Genomic DNA, 17,654 nt, shown 5'->3' with positions numbered 1-17,654 from the left:
GTCCTTGACATTATTTGTCACTGTAAGAAAAACTACGATGTCTTATGTTCTTTCTTTCTAAGAGTGGCACATTTATTTTTTTTTACAAATCTTCCAAAGCATTCTAATTCCCAGGCTGTCTTTAAACCGATAAATGGATTCTACATTCTAGAACATTCCTGCAGTTGTTTTTCCTTAACTCACCAAGTATCAGTGTCTTAATGCCCAGTATAAAATTGAGTTTAAATCAGGCAAAGAGAGGTGGTACAATGCCTATATCCCCAAACTCAAGAGGCACTCAACACATGAGGATTTCCAGTTTAAGGCCAGTCTGAGTGACATAGTAAAAACCTGTGTTTTAAAGCTGGGCTGAGTTCACCAGAAACATTAGCAAATCAGAGAAGTACATGCCGTCTCGGATTTCTTGACATGTCACACCCCCTGCCTTCCTTTGCAACAACCTCAGTTCACTAAAGTAAGAACATTGTTGCAATCTTCTCTGTCTCTTAGGTCAAGGATATGGTGTTCACGTTTGGACTCTCTTCTTCAGGATTACTCTGTAAACAGGTGAATTGTACCAGAACTTCAATTAACAAGTGCAAAGAGTTCAGACTAGGGTTCACTTCTCCTAATGGCTCCTGGGCCTGATGACACTCTGGAGTCTATGGGAGCATGATACAGTGTGACACATGGTTTAGAGCTACTTGAGAACTCCTGAGAGAAACAAAGGACCCTTCAACATTCCCACTCCACAGAGCAACTGTGGAAGACACACACAGCACTTGAGAGTCTGACGTCAAAAGCAGAGCAGTCAGGTAAGGACTGTGATTAGCTTTACCTCTACAAAAACAGCAATTTACTGCTTGTCCTTAATTGAGCAGTCAGTGCCAGCTGGCTTCCTGGGCTTCAGCTACCGGGGAGGAGGGAGGGGGTGTCTCCAAACTGATTCTGGAAGAGCTGCACATAGTCCCTGGCAAGGGATTATCTGGTTTCCTGGCTTAGCAGTTGCTGTACACAGCTAGAAGTGGGAGCATACTAGGCATTTCATAAAGAAACTAACACCCACACTAGAGTGTAGCTGAAGTCACATTTTCCTAGAAACTGGGATGGATAAGTTTTGTACCCCTCCCCCTGTTCACTCTGCCTTCGGCAGTACCAGTTAAGGAGCACTGGGACCAACCCATTCTCAATCCTAGTGCTCAGGGAAAGTCCCTGCTGTCCATGTAGTCAGAGCTTCTCATGGGCATGATGGGTCCAAAGCAGAACATGGCCTTAATAATATAAGGAATCATATTTCCAATCACATTCATTCAATCTCTTTATTCGTAGGAGAGAACCTAGAAAATGAGAGCCTACAAAATAAACTCTGCAATGACACATAAATTTGACATTAATTTCCTTCTTTGGTCTACTTTGTCTCTGTGAAGATTTTATACCCTTTGGAGCAGCAGTTCTCAACCTGTGGGTCCTGACCCCTTTGGAGGGTCAAAAGACCCTTTCATAGGGGTCACCTAAGACCATTGGAAAACACAGATATTTACATTATAATTCATAAGAGTTGCAAAATTACAATTAGGAAGTAGCAATGAAAATAATTTTTGTGATTGGGGGCCACCACAACATGAGGAACTATATTAAAAGGTCACAGCATTAGGAAGGTTGAGAAACACTGCTCTAGAGCAATATGGCTAAAATCTCTAAACATCAGGGGAACCTAACACTATTTGAGAAGATGACTTTGGATGGGTATAGAATATACCTGGTATGAAATATCCTGAATCCCTAGATGAGACCCACTGTGCAGATTTAGCTCTCAGAAAGGTACTTGTCTATAGAATATGCCTTTAGACATTAGAAGGGATGTGCAGCCATATCACAGACACTGTGAAAACAGGTGTGTATTTGGCCATGAGCCTGACACAGCATCAAAATATGGCTAGGTCTATTTAATTGAATTGATCAGATTGTAATTATTGGCCACATGAATGAAAAGTACAAATCCATAAACAGAGACTCTACCCTGGACATAACATGATGCTCACAGTCTGAGATAAATAAGACAATACATTCTAGAGCTCCCACAGACTAAGGCTCCCACTTCACACCTGGACTACAGAAACTGTCATTACTAGATGTTGAGGTTTTAGAGGGAGAGCCATTGTATATTTATTTAATTTCTGTCAACTAATGTCTTTTCGGTACATATGTCTTTGGTTTATTTTGGCTTGTATAATTTAGCAAATTGCCTACTGATCTAAGTTTAAGTTTGAACAAAACCAAATGATTCCTTGAATTCTACCAGGTAAGTTAATTGATTTTGAATGCAATATATTACTGAATTTTTAAGCTTAGGAAGCTTTAAAATGATTCTCAAATGAGCTGGAAGACTGCAACTACCTTCAACACCTCCCCCAAAAGGAACACTATATGTAGCTACAGTACAATCTTTAACCCAGAATGAAATATCAAGATAATTCTAAAAACCTACTTTGTTCTGGTTTCCCTAAGTTCTCCAGTCTGTGTCTGTTTTTTATCCCAGGATACAATGTTATGGTGTTGGTATCACAAATCCTTAGACTCCATGGCTTAAAGATATTCTTCTCTTAAAACAATCATAACCAAGTTTGTAAATGAACACACGCATACACACATGCATACCACACAAGACCCAGATATGAAAAGTCAAATACTTCACCATCTTTCTCATATGTAGAACCTAAATATGTCAAGTTTATGGAAGTGAGAAAAAGAAGCTGGTACCAGAGCAGGGGTATGAACTAAGGAGATTATGATCTAAGAGTACAAAGGTTCATGTTTAAGACAAGTAAGTTCCTAAGACCTAGGGTGCAGCACGGTATCCACAATGCATTCCTTCCTGGAAGTTGGTTTAAGAAGATCTTAAGAGATTTCATCACAAAATCCTAGATTTTGAGTAGAGTTTATGAGAACAGAATGTGAGGAGACAATGTGTCTTGGATAGCTATCAACTTGACACAAGCTAAAGTCATATGAGAGGAGGGAACCCCGACTAAGAAAATGCCTCCATAAAATTAGGTTTGTAGGCAAGCCTGCAGCAGGACCCCTCCAGGACCTCTGCATCAGCTCCCGCATCCAGGTTCCAGCCCCACTTGAGGGGGGGGGGGTCCTGACTTCCTTTGGTGATTCATTATGATGTCCAAGTATAAGCCAAATAAATCCTTTCCTCCCCAAGTTGCTTTTTGGTCATGGTGTTTCATCACAGCAGTGATAACCTTAACTAGAACAGAAGTTGGTACCAGGAATAGTGGAGTATTGCTATGACAGACTTGACCGTGTTTTGGGGGAAGCTTGTAGAAGAACTTCAGAAATTTCAGCCAGAAGAGCCATTGAGTTCTGAGGGCTAAATGAGCTGTTTTGTTGGAACTTTGAAGATAAGAATGTTGAGACCAAAGAAGACCTGGCTTGTGGAGTTTCAGAGGGAAGCAAAGACTCTAATGAGGTTTTATGTGAAAAATCGGTGGTGTTTCATCAGCTGGAGCTGAAGAATCAGCTGTGATTAACAAGAGAACAGAACCACTAAAGTGAAACCTTTGCTTTACTGGGACAATTGATGCTGGTCGGTTGGGACTTAGAAATTAGCAGTGATTAAGAAGAGATCACCATCATTTAACCAAAATCCTTCTGGGAAGTGTTTTCTGAGAGAAACATAGGAGCTGTGTTCAGAGGTGGCCTAGGTTGTACCTCGTGCTGGCAGCTGAACTTCATAGTGTAAGAGTCACCCAGGTGGTACTGGTTTTGAAGGCATGAAGGGACCAGAGAGAGCAGCTGAGACTTGGCACTGTGAGAGGCCAGGAGAGGCCATTGGTGAAGATGCAGCCTCAGTGGCAGTTGAAGGCCCAGGACTGAAGGGGTCATGCAGAGAAGTTGAGGCTTAGGCACCATGAAGAGAGCCTATGGATGGCTATTGGTCAAAGTGCAGCCTAGTTGCAGCAGAAGACCCCAGCATTTTGGAGATGCCAGTACCATGGGATGACCAGCAAAAACAGCAGCAGCAGTGCAGTAGCTCCATCCTGAGCTTAGAAGACAAGTCGTGTGTGCCACAGAGAGCTGAGATGGAGAAGTGACATATATATATGTTTTTTTGAGACAGGATTTCTCTGTGTAGTTTTGGTGCCTGTCCTGGATCTCGCTCTGTAGACCAGGCTGGCCTCAAAATCACAGAGATCTGCCTAGCTCTGCCTCCCAAGTGCTGGGATTAAAGGCATGCTGAATGTTTTAAAGGAACAGGATTTTTAATGTGTTTGGATTTGTAAAGACTGTGGGACTTTTAAAGCTACTTATGTTTTTTATGTGAGATCTTGGGGATGAATGAGAAAGGCAAGTTTGTGGCTTAATTGTGATATGTTTGTGTGTCAAGTGAAAAGAGGTCAGTTGTCCTGGATAGTTTATGTCAACTAGACACAAGCTGAAGTCATCTCAGAGGAGGGAAACTCAATTAAGAAAATGCCTCCATAAGATCAAGTTGTAGGCAAGCCTGTAGAACATTTTCTTAATTAGTGATTGATGGGAAAGGTCCAGCCCATTGTGGGTGGTGCCATCCCTGGGTTGTTGGTCCTGGGTTCTGTAATAAAGCAGGCTGAGCAAGCCACGATGAGCAAACCACTAAGCAGCACCCCTCCATGGCCTCTGCATCAGCTCCTGCCTCTGAGTTCTCACAATGTTTCCTGCTCTGACTTCCTTCATGGTGGACTACAATGTGGAAGTGTAAGCCAAATAAACCCTTTCCTCTCTAAGTTGCTTTTGGTCATCACAGCAAGAGTAACCCTAACTAAGACACAGTGTGAGAAGGAAATTGGGGAAGATGCAGAGAGGGGGTGAGAAGTAAGGCTAAGGGGAGATTATGAGAAAGGGCTGTGAGGCGAGGGTATGAGAAGACGTGGAGACAGGCTATGGAAAGAGTGCGAGGCAAGAATCTGAGAAAAAATACAGAGAGGACATGAGAAGAGGATAAGAAAAGGGTGTGAAGAGGTCATGAGGAGATATGAAGAGAAGATGAGGAGAGGTAAAAAGAGGAATACATGAGGTGGTGGCTGTCTTAAGCAAAGCCAATCACTCTGTCGTTCTTTGCTTTGTACACTAAAGTACTAACTGGCGTCCACATATGGATGTAACTTACTCATCACTATAGCTTAATAGAGGTAGGAGGGGAAACTGCAGCCTATAGTTCAGAGGAAAAGTTATAGTTTTCTAGCATTCACTCTGCTGCCTTCATAGGGGTCTCTCTAAGGCAAATCATCATGTTCTTAGGCATTCTCTGTTGGCCTCCAGGTAACACCGAAATGTATTTACATATGTGTGACCAGAACTTTTCTCGGGGAGACACAACACACAGGTCTACTCACCCCAGATAGGGAACCAATGACAGACCAAAGTGTGGCTGCCACCAAAGTCCAACCTGATAAACCAACAATTTGTATTGGGGTTACTTGTGGGAACACGGGTGAGGAGTTACTTAGAGGAATACAAATGACTCAAAGACAGCTGCATCACCAAAGCTCAGCCCAGCATGGGTGACAGCTCATAAAGCTGGTAAGCTGGAGCACCCTACGCAGCCTGCTGGCAGCTCAAATTAGGATGCCGTTTCCAGGTGCCACAGTGGATCCAGACCTGTTCCAGGCAGCTGGGCTGGTCTCAGGGTCGTCTTTGCATCTTGGCTTCCATTGTTCACAGCTTTTATTGTTTGCTCTGGCAGGGAGGAGCCCAGTGAATCTTTCCCATTTCAGAGATGGTGGATTTGGGGATGTTGCTGGTGAGCTTTGAATGCATCCTGAATGAGACTCTTTATTCACCCTTACAAACAGGGATGTAGTTTATTCACTTTTCAGGAAGAAGGACCCTGGTACCTCAGGGATATACAATAAGGTTTCCAGGTTGCCATTGCCACTGGGGACCAGCTTAGCACACAATTCTGCTGATGTTGGATGATTCCTATCTTCTCTTTTATGCAGTACTTTTTATTAATTTTATGTATTGTTTTACAATTTCTCATATGTATTACATATCAAAGTACCCCATTATCCTCTCATTTCCTTACCACTACCCTCCACTAAATCTCTTCTTCCAAAGTCTGCCTCCTACTTTAATGTCCTGTGTGCAGGTGTGTGTGTGTGTGTCCGTCTGTCCGTCCATCCGTCCGTCCATCTGTCTGTCCATCCATCCAGCTGTATCAGTTCAGAAATGTGCAAGTGTTAAAGGGGTTGGTTTTTAATAAGTTTTTTTCTTTCTCTGAATATCACACTTCTCTCTAAGTCGGGTGGACAGAGCGTCCCCTGTGATGTGGCACCTTCTTTCTGACCAGCCAGGACACACGGGAACTTGGCAGGAATACAATGCTAAGCAAACATAGAATGGAGCCACTCCCATCAGAAGCTTGAGTGGGTATCCGAGCACAGAGTCCATTTATATGGATGGTGACCAAGTCCCAGGAAACTAATCAAGATTCACATTTCAGAAGTTAAGACCACAAAGAACGCACCCAGCGGTGCACATCCTACTTCCTCGGCTGAGAGAAGGAAAATAGTCAGGTTGTAAAACTTTTTATTTTCCATTTTCTAAGAGAAATCTATCACGAAAGGTGTAAAGTTGTCTATGGGAGGCCATTATTGTGCTGTGTGGCAAGCAGAGCTTTTCCTAGCAAAGCCTGGCAGCACCCTGTTCCCATGACTTAAGCTCAGGTGTGCTGGGTCACTAATAGACCCTCACACACTACGATATGCACTATGATGTGTTCTCCCTGGGATGTCCTGTTTAGCAAAGTCAGGGGTTCAAAACCAGCTGTGTGTAAGACTAGGAAAATAAAGACTTAGAAAGTGGAGCATGACCAATTTTGGTTCTGTTTCTTCTGAAATCACTTGATTATAGTCCTCATTCCATAAGAAATACAGCAGGTGCAAGGATTTAATCTTTGTAAGTGCTAAATGCTTAATGTCAGATGTTAGCTCTATATAGATGTGTTTGAATAGACAAATTTCCAATTCTCTAGTCTCACATTTCTAACGAACAGAGGACCAGCTCTGATAAGCACCCCAGGCTGTCTATGCATCTGATGGCTGAGTGTCTTTACTAAAGAGTGGCAGCCTTGGACTTGGGAAGGCCCACCTGAGGAGAGGCCTGGGTATTTATAGTAGATCCCACAGTGTACTGCTGAATACCTGATCATCTCTTCCCCACTTCAGCTCCAGAATGAGAGCACTTAGAGCCATGGCAGTCACACTGGTGGTGATGGGAACTGGAATTTTCTTCCCTTTCATCTTGAGACGCAGAGAAGTCTTGTGGGGTAAGTAACAAACAATATGTGATCTTTTCATCTTGTAAAGTTGTTTTTCACACTCAACAAACTGAACATGTTACGGCAGTTGTTGAGAACCAGTTAAGACCCTTTTGTGCTTTTCAAAGAGAATAATGTAATTCTTCAGTTTAGAAGGATGAAATTGTAATTCCTCCTTTAAAAGAACTGAGTTTTCTTTCATGATTGCAGAATAAATCATTTTCATTTTACCTGTACATATATCTGGAAGAAAAGTTCTGAGTATTTTTGTTCCTTTGTTATAAAACCATCTTTCGTTAAATGTCTCTAGTATAGTTTCTGGAATTTGTCAGTCGTGTGGAAAATTACGGTAAGAAAGCTACTGAGATGTCAAGGTTAACATAATCTCTGCAATAAAAAAGGAAAAGGAAGGAAGGAAAGGAGGGGATAGAGAACGGAAGAGAGGGACATGGGGTAGGGAGGGAGCAAGCGTCCTGGTAGCAGAATGCTGGAGGGCACTTGCTGCCCCCATCTCTTAAACACAGCCCAGCCCTTGGGCCTTAGCACACTCATCCACACCCGAACCTGCTTCCTGCTAGGAGCCATGTTCTGCCTGTTTCTTCTGAATGTCTGGACATCATGACTGTGCTGAAGTCACCAGCTGCCTTCTCAAGCTCAGGAGTTCCCGAAGAAAGCCTCCCTCCTCTCTCCCTCCCTCCTCTCTTTCTCCCTTCCTTCCTTCCTTCTGGGTGTTCCTGCAAGGCACTCCTTCTGATGGGCATGCCATTCCCCTTCCAAGTCTGGGTCCCTTCACCTGACCATCACAGGCATTTCTGCTCAGCCTTAACTTAGGAAGTGTGCTGCCATGGACAACCAGAGGAAACAAAAGAGGTAGCTGTTTTAAATCTTACTCCTCCACACCAACCCTTCTAACATCTGGAACATAACAGGTGTTTAGCACACAGTCAGGGAGTAAACCACTTCATCCTTTTGTTTAATCATTATCAAGGCCCTAGAGAAATAAAACAAGACTGAAAAGGTAGAGGTCAGGAGGCTAGTCAAGAGCAAGCTGTTGCACCCACGAGCTGTTCATAAAAACATCTGCACAGCGTGGCTTTAAATTTTAGAAATTGTGTTATTTTCAAAAATCAGGATGTGGGTTATCTATAACTCTGCTCACAGATATTTTTTTTTGTTTCTTGAGACAGGATTTTAGTATGTAGCCCCCATCGGCCTGGAACTCACTATGTAGAACACACAGAGATCTCCCTACCTCTACGTCTGCCTCCAGAATGCTGGGATGAAAGGCATGATTTATAAATCTGTAATATATTTAAATCTCTTGTTTACATTTGTAATAATATATGACAATGTATAAAACAATTTTCACAATGATAATGCACTTTGGAATGTATTTTACCATTCATTCTGATATTTTGAAGCAGACTTACTATCCATCTATTCCATAAATTTCTTATTTAGAAAATACGCCAGCAGTGGTGCCACATCTCGATAGGCAAACACTAAAAAGGATGAAACAAGAGAATCACAAGGCTAAGGCCAGCTTTGGCTATATGTTTGGTCTGGTGTAGGTCAGCAAGGCAGCACTTGTCTTGGCATATATGAGGCCCTGGGTTTGGTACTAAATAAAAGAAAATCATTAAAATCACTGGTAGTGCTCTTTAAGTTCTTTTGGTACGGTGGCACACCTGTAATCTCATCTGAGGCAGGAGGATCAAGAGTTCAAGGCTAGCCTCGGATATATAGCAAGTTGAAGTGAGCCCAGCCTGGACTTCATAAGACTCTGTCGCAGACAAACACAAAAGCAAGCAAAAAGTATTTGCTTCACAGTGGTTCAATTTTGCATTCTTTGATGTATGAACATTATTTAGTCAGCTGAAAACAAAACAACAGTGCCTTTGAAATAATACATATTCACTGCTGAAATGTATTTGAAACATAGTTTTCATTTGGTCTACTTCACCACAGCCAAAATTAAATGCATTTGGAAGATGACAATGCAGAGGTGACTTTGTGCATTTGGGTGACATCAATGGCACTTTGGGAAGCAAAGCTATAGGACACACACACATCACTGTGCAGAGCCAGATGGCTCAAAACACAGAGGGAAAGAGCCCTCAACACCTGGAAATTCGGTAACAAAGTACTGAAAATGAAAAAAAGGTTTCATTTTCTCCTGAAGTATACCCACGACCATTATAAATCTAAGAAAACTTTGCTCAGAGCATCTCTTGACAATGCTTAGTGGCACATGCTTCCTGAAGACCGGCATATTCTTCTCTACAAACTGAGACAGGCTTCCAGTGTTGGTGCAAAATTAAGATCCGTGCGAAATTATCTGCATGGTGAACTCAGCAGCTAGTTGTAGCTGTGAAAAGAAAATAAGATGCAAATGAGCAGCAGTGTGAGCAGGAAAGCGGCCTGCAAATCCTGAGATTGGGAAGCTAGCCTAGTGGGGGAGTTTGTTTAAAGGGAAAGCTGGCGAGCTCTGTTCTAGTTCACCAGATTTCTGAAAACAGAGACGGTCAAAACAGGATCCACACGTGGCTCTGAGCAAAAGCCTAGTGATCTGAGTAGCCAAGGGCAGCCCTTAGGAGCCTGGGGCCTCTGTGGCTTTGGAGAGGAAACCTTGTTTTCTTTGCTGTGTTTCACTCCGTTTTGCTTTGTATTAGTGAACATGTTTGGAACTACGTAGCCTGTTTCTTTGTCCTGACACACAGTATCTTCTTGTATAATGACTTCTTGCATTCCAGCTATGAATATGCAAAGGGTGGGATTCTAGAGGCCAGTGTGCCTCCCAGAGCAGATGGCACTTTCAGGAGGTACACGTGGAAAGCCAGATGACAGATGATATCTCCCAGACAGGGAATGAGTCAAGTTATTCTCTAGAATTTGGATTTCTCTTCTAGAAAAACAGAAGAGGCCAAGTTGAAATTCTCAGGGTCATTGTCCTAGCCTCAACCACAAGTCATGGGTAGCCTGTGCACCTGCTGGGTGGATCTTGAGATAGAGAGAATGCCACAGGTCACAGAGAAGCACTCTGTCTCCACCTGCTGGCCAGAAAATCCACTTGCAAAGTATCTCACCCCTCCCTGAGGGGAAGAAAGAAAGGAAGGCTCCAGGTCTCTAGCCAGGCACAGACATCCAGGAACCCACATCACAAACCCAGCTGCCAGCTGCCTAGTGGCATTCCCCATTTATCTGCCTCCTCACAGCTTGGTCACTAACCACCTGTTCCCTCCTTTCTTCCTCCCTCCCTCCATCTCTCCCTCCCTTCCTCCTTCCTTCCCTCTTTTCTTCCTTTCCTGAGAATGCCATCTAGTCAACTTCTCAGCTCTGCTCTGTCAGTTAGCTCTGGCAGCTCTCATGGGACCTCAGCAAACAGACCAAGGCTTGCTGGCTGCCAGTTTTTTCTCTTGTTTATCCTTTCTTTGTCTGTCTAATTTATGCGGCCCCAGAAAATTAACCTGAGATGGGCAGAGGGGAAGATTCTCTCCTCTGTTGTAGATAAACGAGACATCTCTGTTTATCCAAAACATAATTAATTTAAAATCTATTCAGTCCCACAGGGATTTTAGAAGATTATAGATGAGAAAGCATTTCTACAGGAAAAATTTTAATACAAAAATCTTTGGTTCAAAGACAAAATTTGAAATAAACCTTTCTTTAAATTGTGGTAAAATATTTTGTAATGTAGCAATTAAGTATAAGCAATGCATGATCCGTTTAATTTAAATTTCATTTTAATAGGGGTAAATAATAGGAAATTCTCTCACTGGCAGCTACTATTCTCCAGAATAGTAAATACATACACACAAAAAAAAATTTTTTTGCTTTATAGTTAATTCTTTTATTCAATCATTTAGGTCTTACACATGACAAGTATAAGTCCAACCTCCACTGGATAGGGTACCCAGCTCTCTAAGGTTCACAGTGCACACGATACACCATGAAGAACGGATCAAGTTCTTCTGCTGCATCCACTCAAAGGGTCATTATTTTGTTAAAGAAGAGAAAATGAGTAGCCTGTTTTAAGTTGCTAGTTTGGGGGTGGATGGGATATGTACACAGGTATGTAAGGGCATTTGTGCCCATGTGTATGTGTATAGAGGCCAGAAAAGGGCATCAGGAGTCCTACCACTCTCTACATTGTTACCCTAAGACAGATTCTCTCCCTAAACCTGAAACTAGACTGTCAACCAGCAAGCCTCAGTGATCCTCCTGTCCCTGCTCCGTGCAGCATTTCAGTAAAGGTACATGAGATCGTGCCAGACTGTTTCATGGATATTGAGGTCTGAACTGAGTTCCTGATGCTGTGTAGCAGATGTTCTTCCTCACCAAGCCATTCCTCTAGTACCAGAGGATGATACATTTTAAAGTAAGGGGGAATCTGGCTATCACACCCAGAGCTTTGAAATATTAAACCTGGTCCTTGTAGATTGTTAGGGTCTTGTATTCCACAGAAAGGAGTCTGAATGTTACTCATCAGGGTCTTTGTGTTGGGAGGGGAGGTGCCGTCCCGCAGGTCGGTATTTTAAAAGACAGGAAGGAAAGAAAGGTGAGATGTCTCAGCTGTCACTTTTCCCACTCAGTGATGAGAGTGTAGGGGAAGCCAGTTATGAGGTACAGAACTTCCCAAAAAGGCATTAATGAAATGAAAGGAAAAGAGACACATTCTCAAGCGTCTCCAACAGCACTGGACTCCACACAAACTCTCAGACTCTGTCTTAGCCAGTGTTCTATTGCTGTGAAGAGACACTGTGGCCAAGGCAATGCTTATAAAACAAAAGTGTTAAATCGGGGGAGGGGGCTGCGTACAGTTTTTAGAGGGTTAGTTCAAGATCATCACGGTGGGAAGCAGACAGGCACTGTCTGAGGGATGAGTACTTTTCCCAGCTAGTGAAATGAAGACCACAGCTGACTCAGGAATGGAAATGGGTATAACAAGGTGGTGGATTTAGCAGCCAGTGGGGAGACTGAGTAGACACTGTGCTCCAAGCTGGTGTCTTGAGATCACAAACGTCTCAGGTTCTCCAGCAGTTTCCCATCATATTGCTTCTCCTTACATCAAACAGTGAAGGTAGATGCGGTCAGGTGCTGAAGGCTGTAAGGCCCTCTCACTGACACACTGTCGGAAATATGTAGTTACTTAGTTTACCTTTTCACAATCTGTTTCATTTTTAATATAAATGTTAATGATCAAGAACAGCCCAATAATCCATTCATTTCTAGAGACCACGAGACTGGCATTGTGTCCATCTGCACTTGAGGAAGGCTAAAGCTGGCAGAGTTGCTTTACTGTGGGTCTGTTTTAGTGGTGCCATGTTTTATATCCTAGGGAAGATGATGAAGTCCCGTGTTACCCGTGTCGTGGAAGCGAGCCAGCTCATGGTGGACGATGCAGTCTACAGCACCATGAAGAGGTAAGGGACAGTGTTCACCATTACCCCTTCTTGCAAATGAGCTCATATGAGATTTCAGTGCTGTTGGCAGTAATGAAAAAATAATGCTCAGTCTCAAACTCTCAGCTCAGAGAAACACAGATCAAAGGCCCGTAGTATAATCACAGTTCATGGTGCCATGATGGCAGAGTCTGAAGCCTGGTCAGGAATAGCATTAGGACACATCAAGGAAGAAAGAGTGCTGCATGCCTCAGGCATGGTGCCTAACCACTGGGATGTCCCCATGACACTACCTCAAGCCTAGAACCAAAGCTGCCCGTCATCTTTTCCTAAAACAACTGACATCATATTTCAATTTTTCAAAAAATGTTTTATCATCTTATTGTATGTGTGTACATGTTTTGCTCACATGCATATCTAAGTACCATGTGCATGCCTTGTGCCTGCACTGGCCAGATGAGGGCATCAGATCTACTAGAACTGGATTACAGACAGTTATGAACCACACTGTGGGTGCTGGGAATCCACCCTGGGTCCTCTAGAAAAGAAGTCAGTGCTCTTAACTCTGGGCCATCTCTCCAGCCCCTGACATCGTTCTTTTAGATATGTGACAGATGCCAGTGCTAATGGTATCATGGTGTCTTGTTAGATGTTCAGAAAACTTCAAAAAACATACTAGGTTTTGTCTTCACAAGCTTATTGTTTTATTGGAAGCTGGCAAAAAGTTACAGCATCTCTCAAGGAACAAATTATTACCTGAAACCTTCCAATTTGCTTCAAATTTCTATTATTCCAGGCAGAAAATATTTTCATTATTCCACATTGGCTACAGACAAATTGTTACTTGACTATTAAAAAAAATTGAAGGTGAACAAAAGAGGAGACAATATTCCCTAGAAGATAAACTGGTGGGAAAGGTCAGGGAAGACAGGGAGTTTTCAGTAGTGCAGGATGCTCCTGGGAATCTTAGAGCCAGAGGAGTTGCCCACTGGAGGTGGGAGAGGTGGCAGAGAATTCATAAACCTAGAAGAGTTTCACAGTGTCGATCTTGGTGCGGAAAAGCCCCCGGCTGCACTGTTTGGGGAGGAAGGGGCATGAGGCTGGACTGGCAGTATGGCAGCTTCGGCTGCGATAGGTAGCCTGTGCTTCTGCAGTAGGAAGTGGAGCCAGGTATAAAGGCTGGCAAGAGTAGATAGGGCCTATGCCAGTCACGGCTGGGCCACTTAGGTCAGCTGTACTGTAGGAAGTAGCTCCAAAGAGCCCTGTGTGGGGGACCAGTTATGCTCACCAGCCCTTTCTGGGTTTAAGAGTAAAGACACCAATGCCTCTACTCTCTTGGGCCAAGAGTCCTCATCAGACCAAGCAGATGAGCTTTCCTGGCACAAACTGGCCTTTGTGCATCTGCAGATGCACACACATAAAAAAAAACCTATATCCATATAGTCACCAGGCGATCCTCTATCTCTTCCTTTCTCCCTTTCCCTCCCACCCTCTGTCACTCCCTTCTTACCTCCTTCTCTCCCTCCCTCCCCTCCTTCACTCCCTCTCTATCCCTCCCTCCCCTCCTTCACTCCCTCTCCCTCCCTCCCTCCCTCTCCCTCCCTCTCTCCCTCTCCCTCCTTCCCTCCCTCTCTCCTTCTCTCTCCCTCCCTCCCTCCCTCTCTCCCTCTCTCTCCCTCCCTCCCTCCCCTCCTTCACTCTCTCCTCTCCCTCCCTCCTTCCCTCTCCCTCCCTCCCTCTCCCTCCCTCTCTCATTCCCTCCCTCCCTCCCTCTCTCTCCCTCCCTCTCTCCCTCTCTTATTCCCTCCCTCTCTCCCTCCCTCCTTCCCTCTCCCTCCCTCCCTCTCCCTCCCTCTCTCCCTCTCTCTCCCTCCCTCCCTCCCTCCCTCCCCTCCTTCACTCTCTCCTCTCCCTCCCTCCTCCCCTCCCTCCCTCCCAGAATGTGGATAAAATTACTTTCCCTATTTTTTTCCTCTGCTGAGAGGCAGTGAGTCTGGGGAAACAGGAAGCCGTAGACAGCACAAAGTGTCAGGACCACATCCGCACCCACTAGGCCCACTCCTGGAGCAACAAATATGCTCCCTTTCAGCATTCAAAGTGAATTTCTGGTTCACAGTCGCCTGTGGGCTCCAGGATACACTCAGCAGGATTATCAGTGCTCAGATCGGTGACATCATCTTAGTCTGTCGATACTGAAATATTCCAGGTTCCACTTGGCAGCAGATTGAGAGGCAAAGGGCACAGGATGGTTTAATGAGGATGACACTGCTGGGCAGCATTCTCCACTTCTCAAACACCCTGGGGACTAAAGAGAACATAAATCTGACACATGGCTCTCCTCGGCTTTTCACATGAGGAATGCTGAGCCAGCTGAACAGAGTTCCTGAAATGTGATTGTAAAGTCAATATCCTTCTGCAAATATAAGGACACACGCCCATCGCTGAATACCCTTCCAGTCTCTGCAGCTGGAGTGTTAATGAGCCTGGCACAATGGTTGGAGACATGCACTGTGATTGGAGGGTTAACACATGGAGCTGCCTATTCTGCTCCCCAGGGGCAGCAGCAGATGGACAGCTGACTCAGCAACTGATACAAACACTTCATCTAGCCCCTAAGATCAGAGCACATGGCAGGCTGGGTATGATGGGAGATAATCTGCCAGGGAGGACCAGTCCTCTTGAAGGGCTGTGTGATAGCTAAGGGGACAAGCTAGAGAAATATAGAGGCACTGGTCCATGGTAATGACCACTCTCATCAGCAAGCTGTGAGGACTAGAACGCCCAGTCTAGGAGTCAAGGTACCACGGTGGCTGTTTACCTCAGAACAGAGTCGGGTATTGGCATCACCAATCAGCAGGCCAAGGGTTCTTTTGCTCTCTCCAGATAGGAATGCTGGACAGGCAAGGAGAAGCTCTCCAGTAGCTCTTGTTACTTCGATTGGCAGCAGTGAGCAACAGCATCAGAAAGTGGTGCCCTCCAGTGTCGCAGTCCCTGTGAGTCTCAGGTATAAGAATCCTTAGCCTTACAAGTGTACCGGTACCTACCAGGCCTGGAGTTTTAGAAATTTAGACCTTGGCAGAGACTAGTATTATAGCTCTTGGGCTAGGGTCTAAGACCCTTGACTCTAAGGAATTGGTAGCTCCCTGAGAATATTCCATCAACAGTGGCCAACGTGTTCTCTTCCCTGGCTTCTTACCCCTTTGTCCTTCCTTTCTCTCAACTCTCCACTCCCTCCTCATCTTTCCTTCTGCTTCATTATTCCTGCCCTAGCTGCTCTCAGACTGATTATCTGCTTCCTGGGCAGTGAGGCAGCTGGATGCTCAGCCCCTCCCTAGCACCAATCACCACCATCAAGGCTTGGGTTTTAGACCCACTGCAGTCTTTAGCCCCAGCACCACTCTGAGCAGTTTTTCTGCTAGAACATCACACGTGCTCCTTGAAGGAGGCAGACACAGTTCATCAAGGCTCATAGCAGCAAAAGGCACAGGAAAGGCCTCCTGGAGGAGCTGGGGTCCTTGTTTCCCATGCTTCAGAGTCCATGGGGTATTCAATGGCTGGTTCTGGCATAATAATAGCCAGCTGGCTGTTAGACTGACCATTTTTTTCCCTTAAGGCAGCTAGGGCAATCAGGAAGAGTTCATCAACCACTAAGTAGAAAGACAAATCACCCTGCATCCAAAATATTTGCGCATTTACAAAGGTGAACATCAGAAGGGGTGCTCAAAATACAAACATTAAAACATCCCATTTTCCCTGTTAGCAATGTCCTTTGCTCAAATAAATTTTAGAGAAATGTCTCTGTCTTTAGGGACCATGCTCCTGTCTACCATTAGCATCTCAGGAAGATATAGCCCTGCTAGTGGTGAGAGACAATGATCTCCACCTCTGAACTGAGGTCTCCTGGCCTCTGTCAGTTCCCATGGAGCTTTGATCAATTCATGTCTTAGTTTGCATGTTGAATATCCTGTGTCCTCAAGGCTCAGGTCTTCATTGGATCTTTTACAAATATGTGGGCATGTAAAAAATAGAAGTATTTGATAAGTCATATTTTATATCATGGACATTGGTAAACAGTCATTTCCAGTACAAGTGAGGGGCGGGGCCTGATCCCACTTTTCTCCCAGGGTACTCTTGAGCAGAGAGAAATGAGGAGTATGTAGATAGAAATATAGAGGAGAGAGACAGACAGAAACACAGGATAGCCTTGGGAGGGCCTGGGTCAAAACCTACCAGCCCCTTCTGTCTCTAATAAAGGGCTTTTTTTTTTTTTTTTTTTTTTTTTTTTGGTTTTTCGAGACAGGGTTCCTCTGTGTAGCTTTGCGCCTTTCCTGGGACTCACTTGGTAGTCCAGGCTGGCCTCGAACTCACAGAGATCCACCTGGCTCTGCCTCCTGAGTGCTGGGATTAAAGGCATGCGCCACCACCGCCCGGCAATAAAGGGCTTTTAAAGGAATGCCAAGTGGTGGAACAAAAGATCTCCCCCAGCACAGCCAAATGCAGACTATCTCAGGCACCTGGTGACCATGCACGTGGTCAAGCCATCCCCTCATGCAGCCCTGCTGTGTAAAGCAAGCTTCAGATCTCACTAGGAAGCTTTTGTGGGCCCCCACTCTGTGTGTGTGTGTATCTCAACATGGCTGCTGTCACTCATATCTACTTTGAAAAAGCTACTCACCTTATATGAGTTAAGTGTTAAATTCCTCACCTACAAAACTGTCATAATCATAGTATTTATGTCCTGAGGCTTTTAAGTCTTATTTGTATTGCATATTTTGGGGTGAGCAGCACACTGTTTGGGTATACACAGAGATGTGGAAATGATTACAGCAGACACTGTGGTCACCTGAAGTAACTGGCTTTGTTCTGTAATAGGAGCAAGTGGCCTCTTTCATCATGTTTTCAGGCTATAGTATGAGGCAACCGCACTGAAGCACCTGAAACATGATGTTTGCTCAGAGAGCAGTATG

At 44.4% G+C, this 17,654-nt stretch overlaps 1 protein-coding gene across 1 annotated transcript in view; it reads left to right on the top strand.

Moving 5' to 3' along the window:
* The first annotated feature begins 429 nt into the window (after positions 1–429).
* Tpo (thyroid peroxidase) overlaps positions 430–17,654 on the top strand; it is a 65,949-nt gene continuing 48,724 nt past the window's right edge. The window contains exons 1-3 of the mRNA XM_076558944.1: positions 430–794; positions 7,194–7,294; positions 12,624–12,708. Of these exons, the coding sequence (XP_076415059.1) occupies positions 7,201–7,294; positions 12,624–12,708 (179 nt within the window). The 5' untranslated portion in view covers positions 430–794; positions 7,194–7,200. The remainder of the gene's footprint in view (positions 795–7,193; positions 7,295–12,623; positions 12,709–17,654) is intronic.

The sequence above is a fragment of the Peromyscus maniculatus genome, chromosome 22 (genome assembly GCF_049852395.1).
Source record: "Peromyscus maniculatus bairdii isolate BWxNUB_F1_BW_parent chromosome 22, HU_Pman_BW_mat_3.1, whole genome shotgun sequence".
Lineage (NCBI taxonomy): Eukaryota > Metazoa > Chordata > Mammalia > Rodentia > Cricetidae > Peromyscus > Peromyscus maniculatus.
The sequence above is the reverse complement of the archived record's forward strand: the minus strand, read 5'-3'. Positions and strand labels throughout refer to the sequence as shown.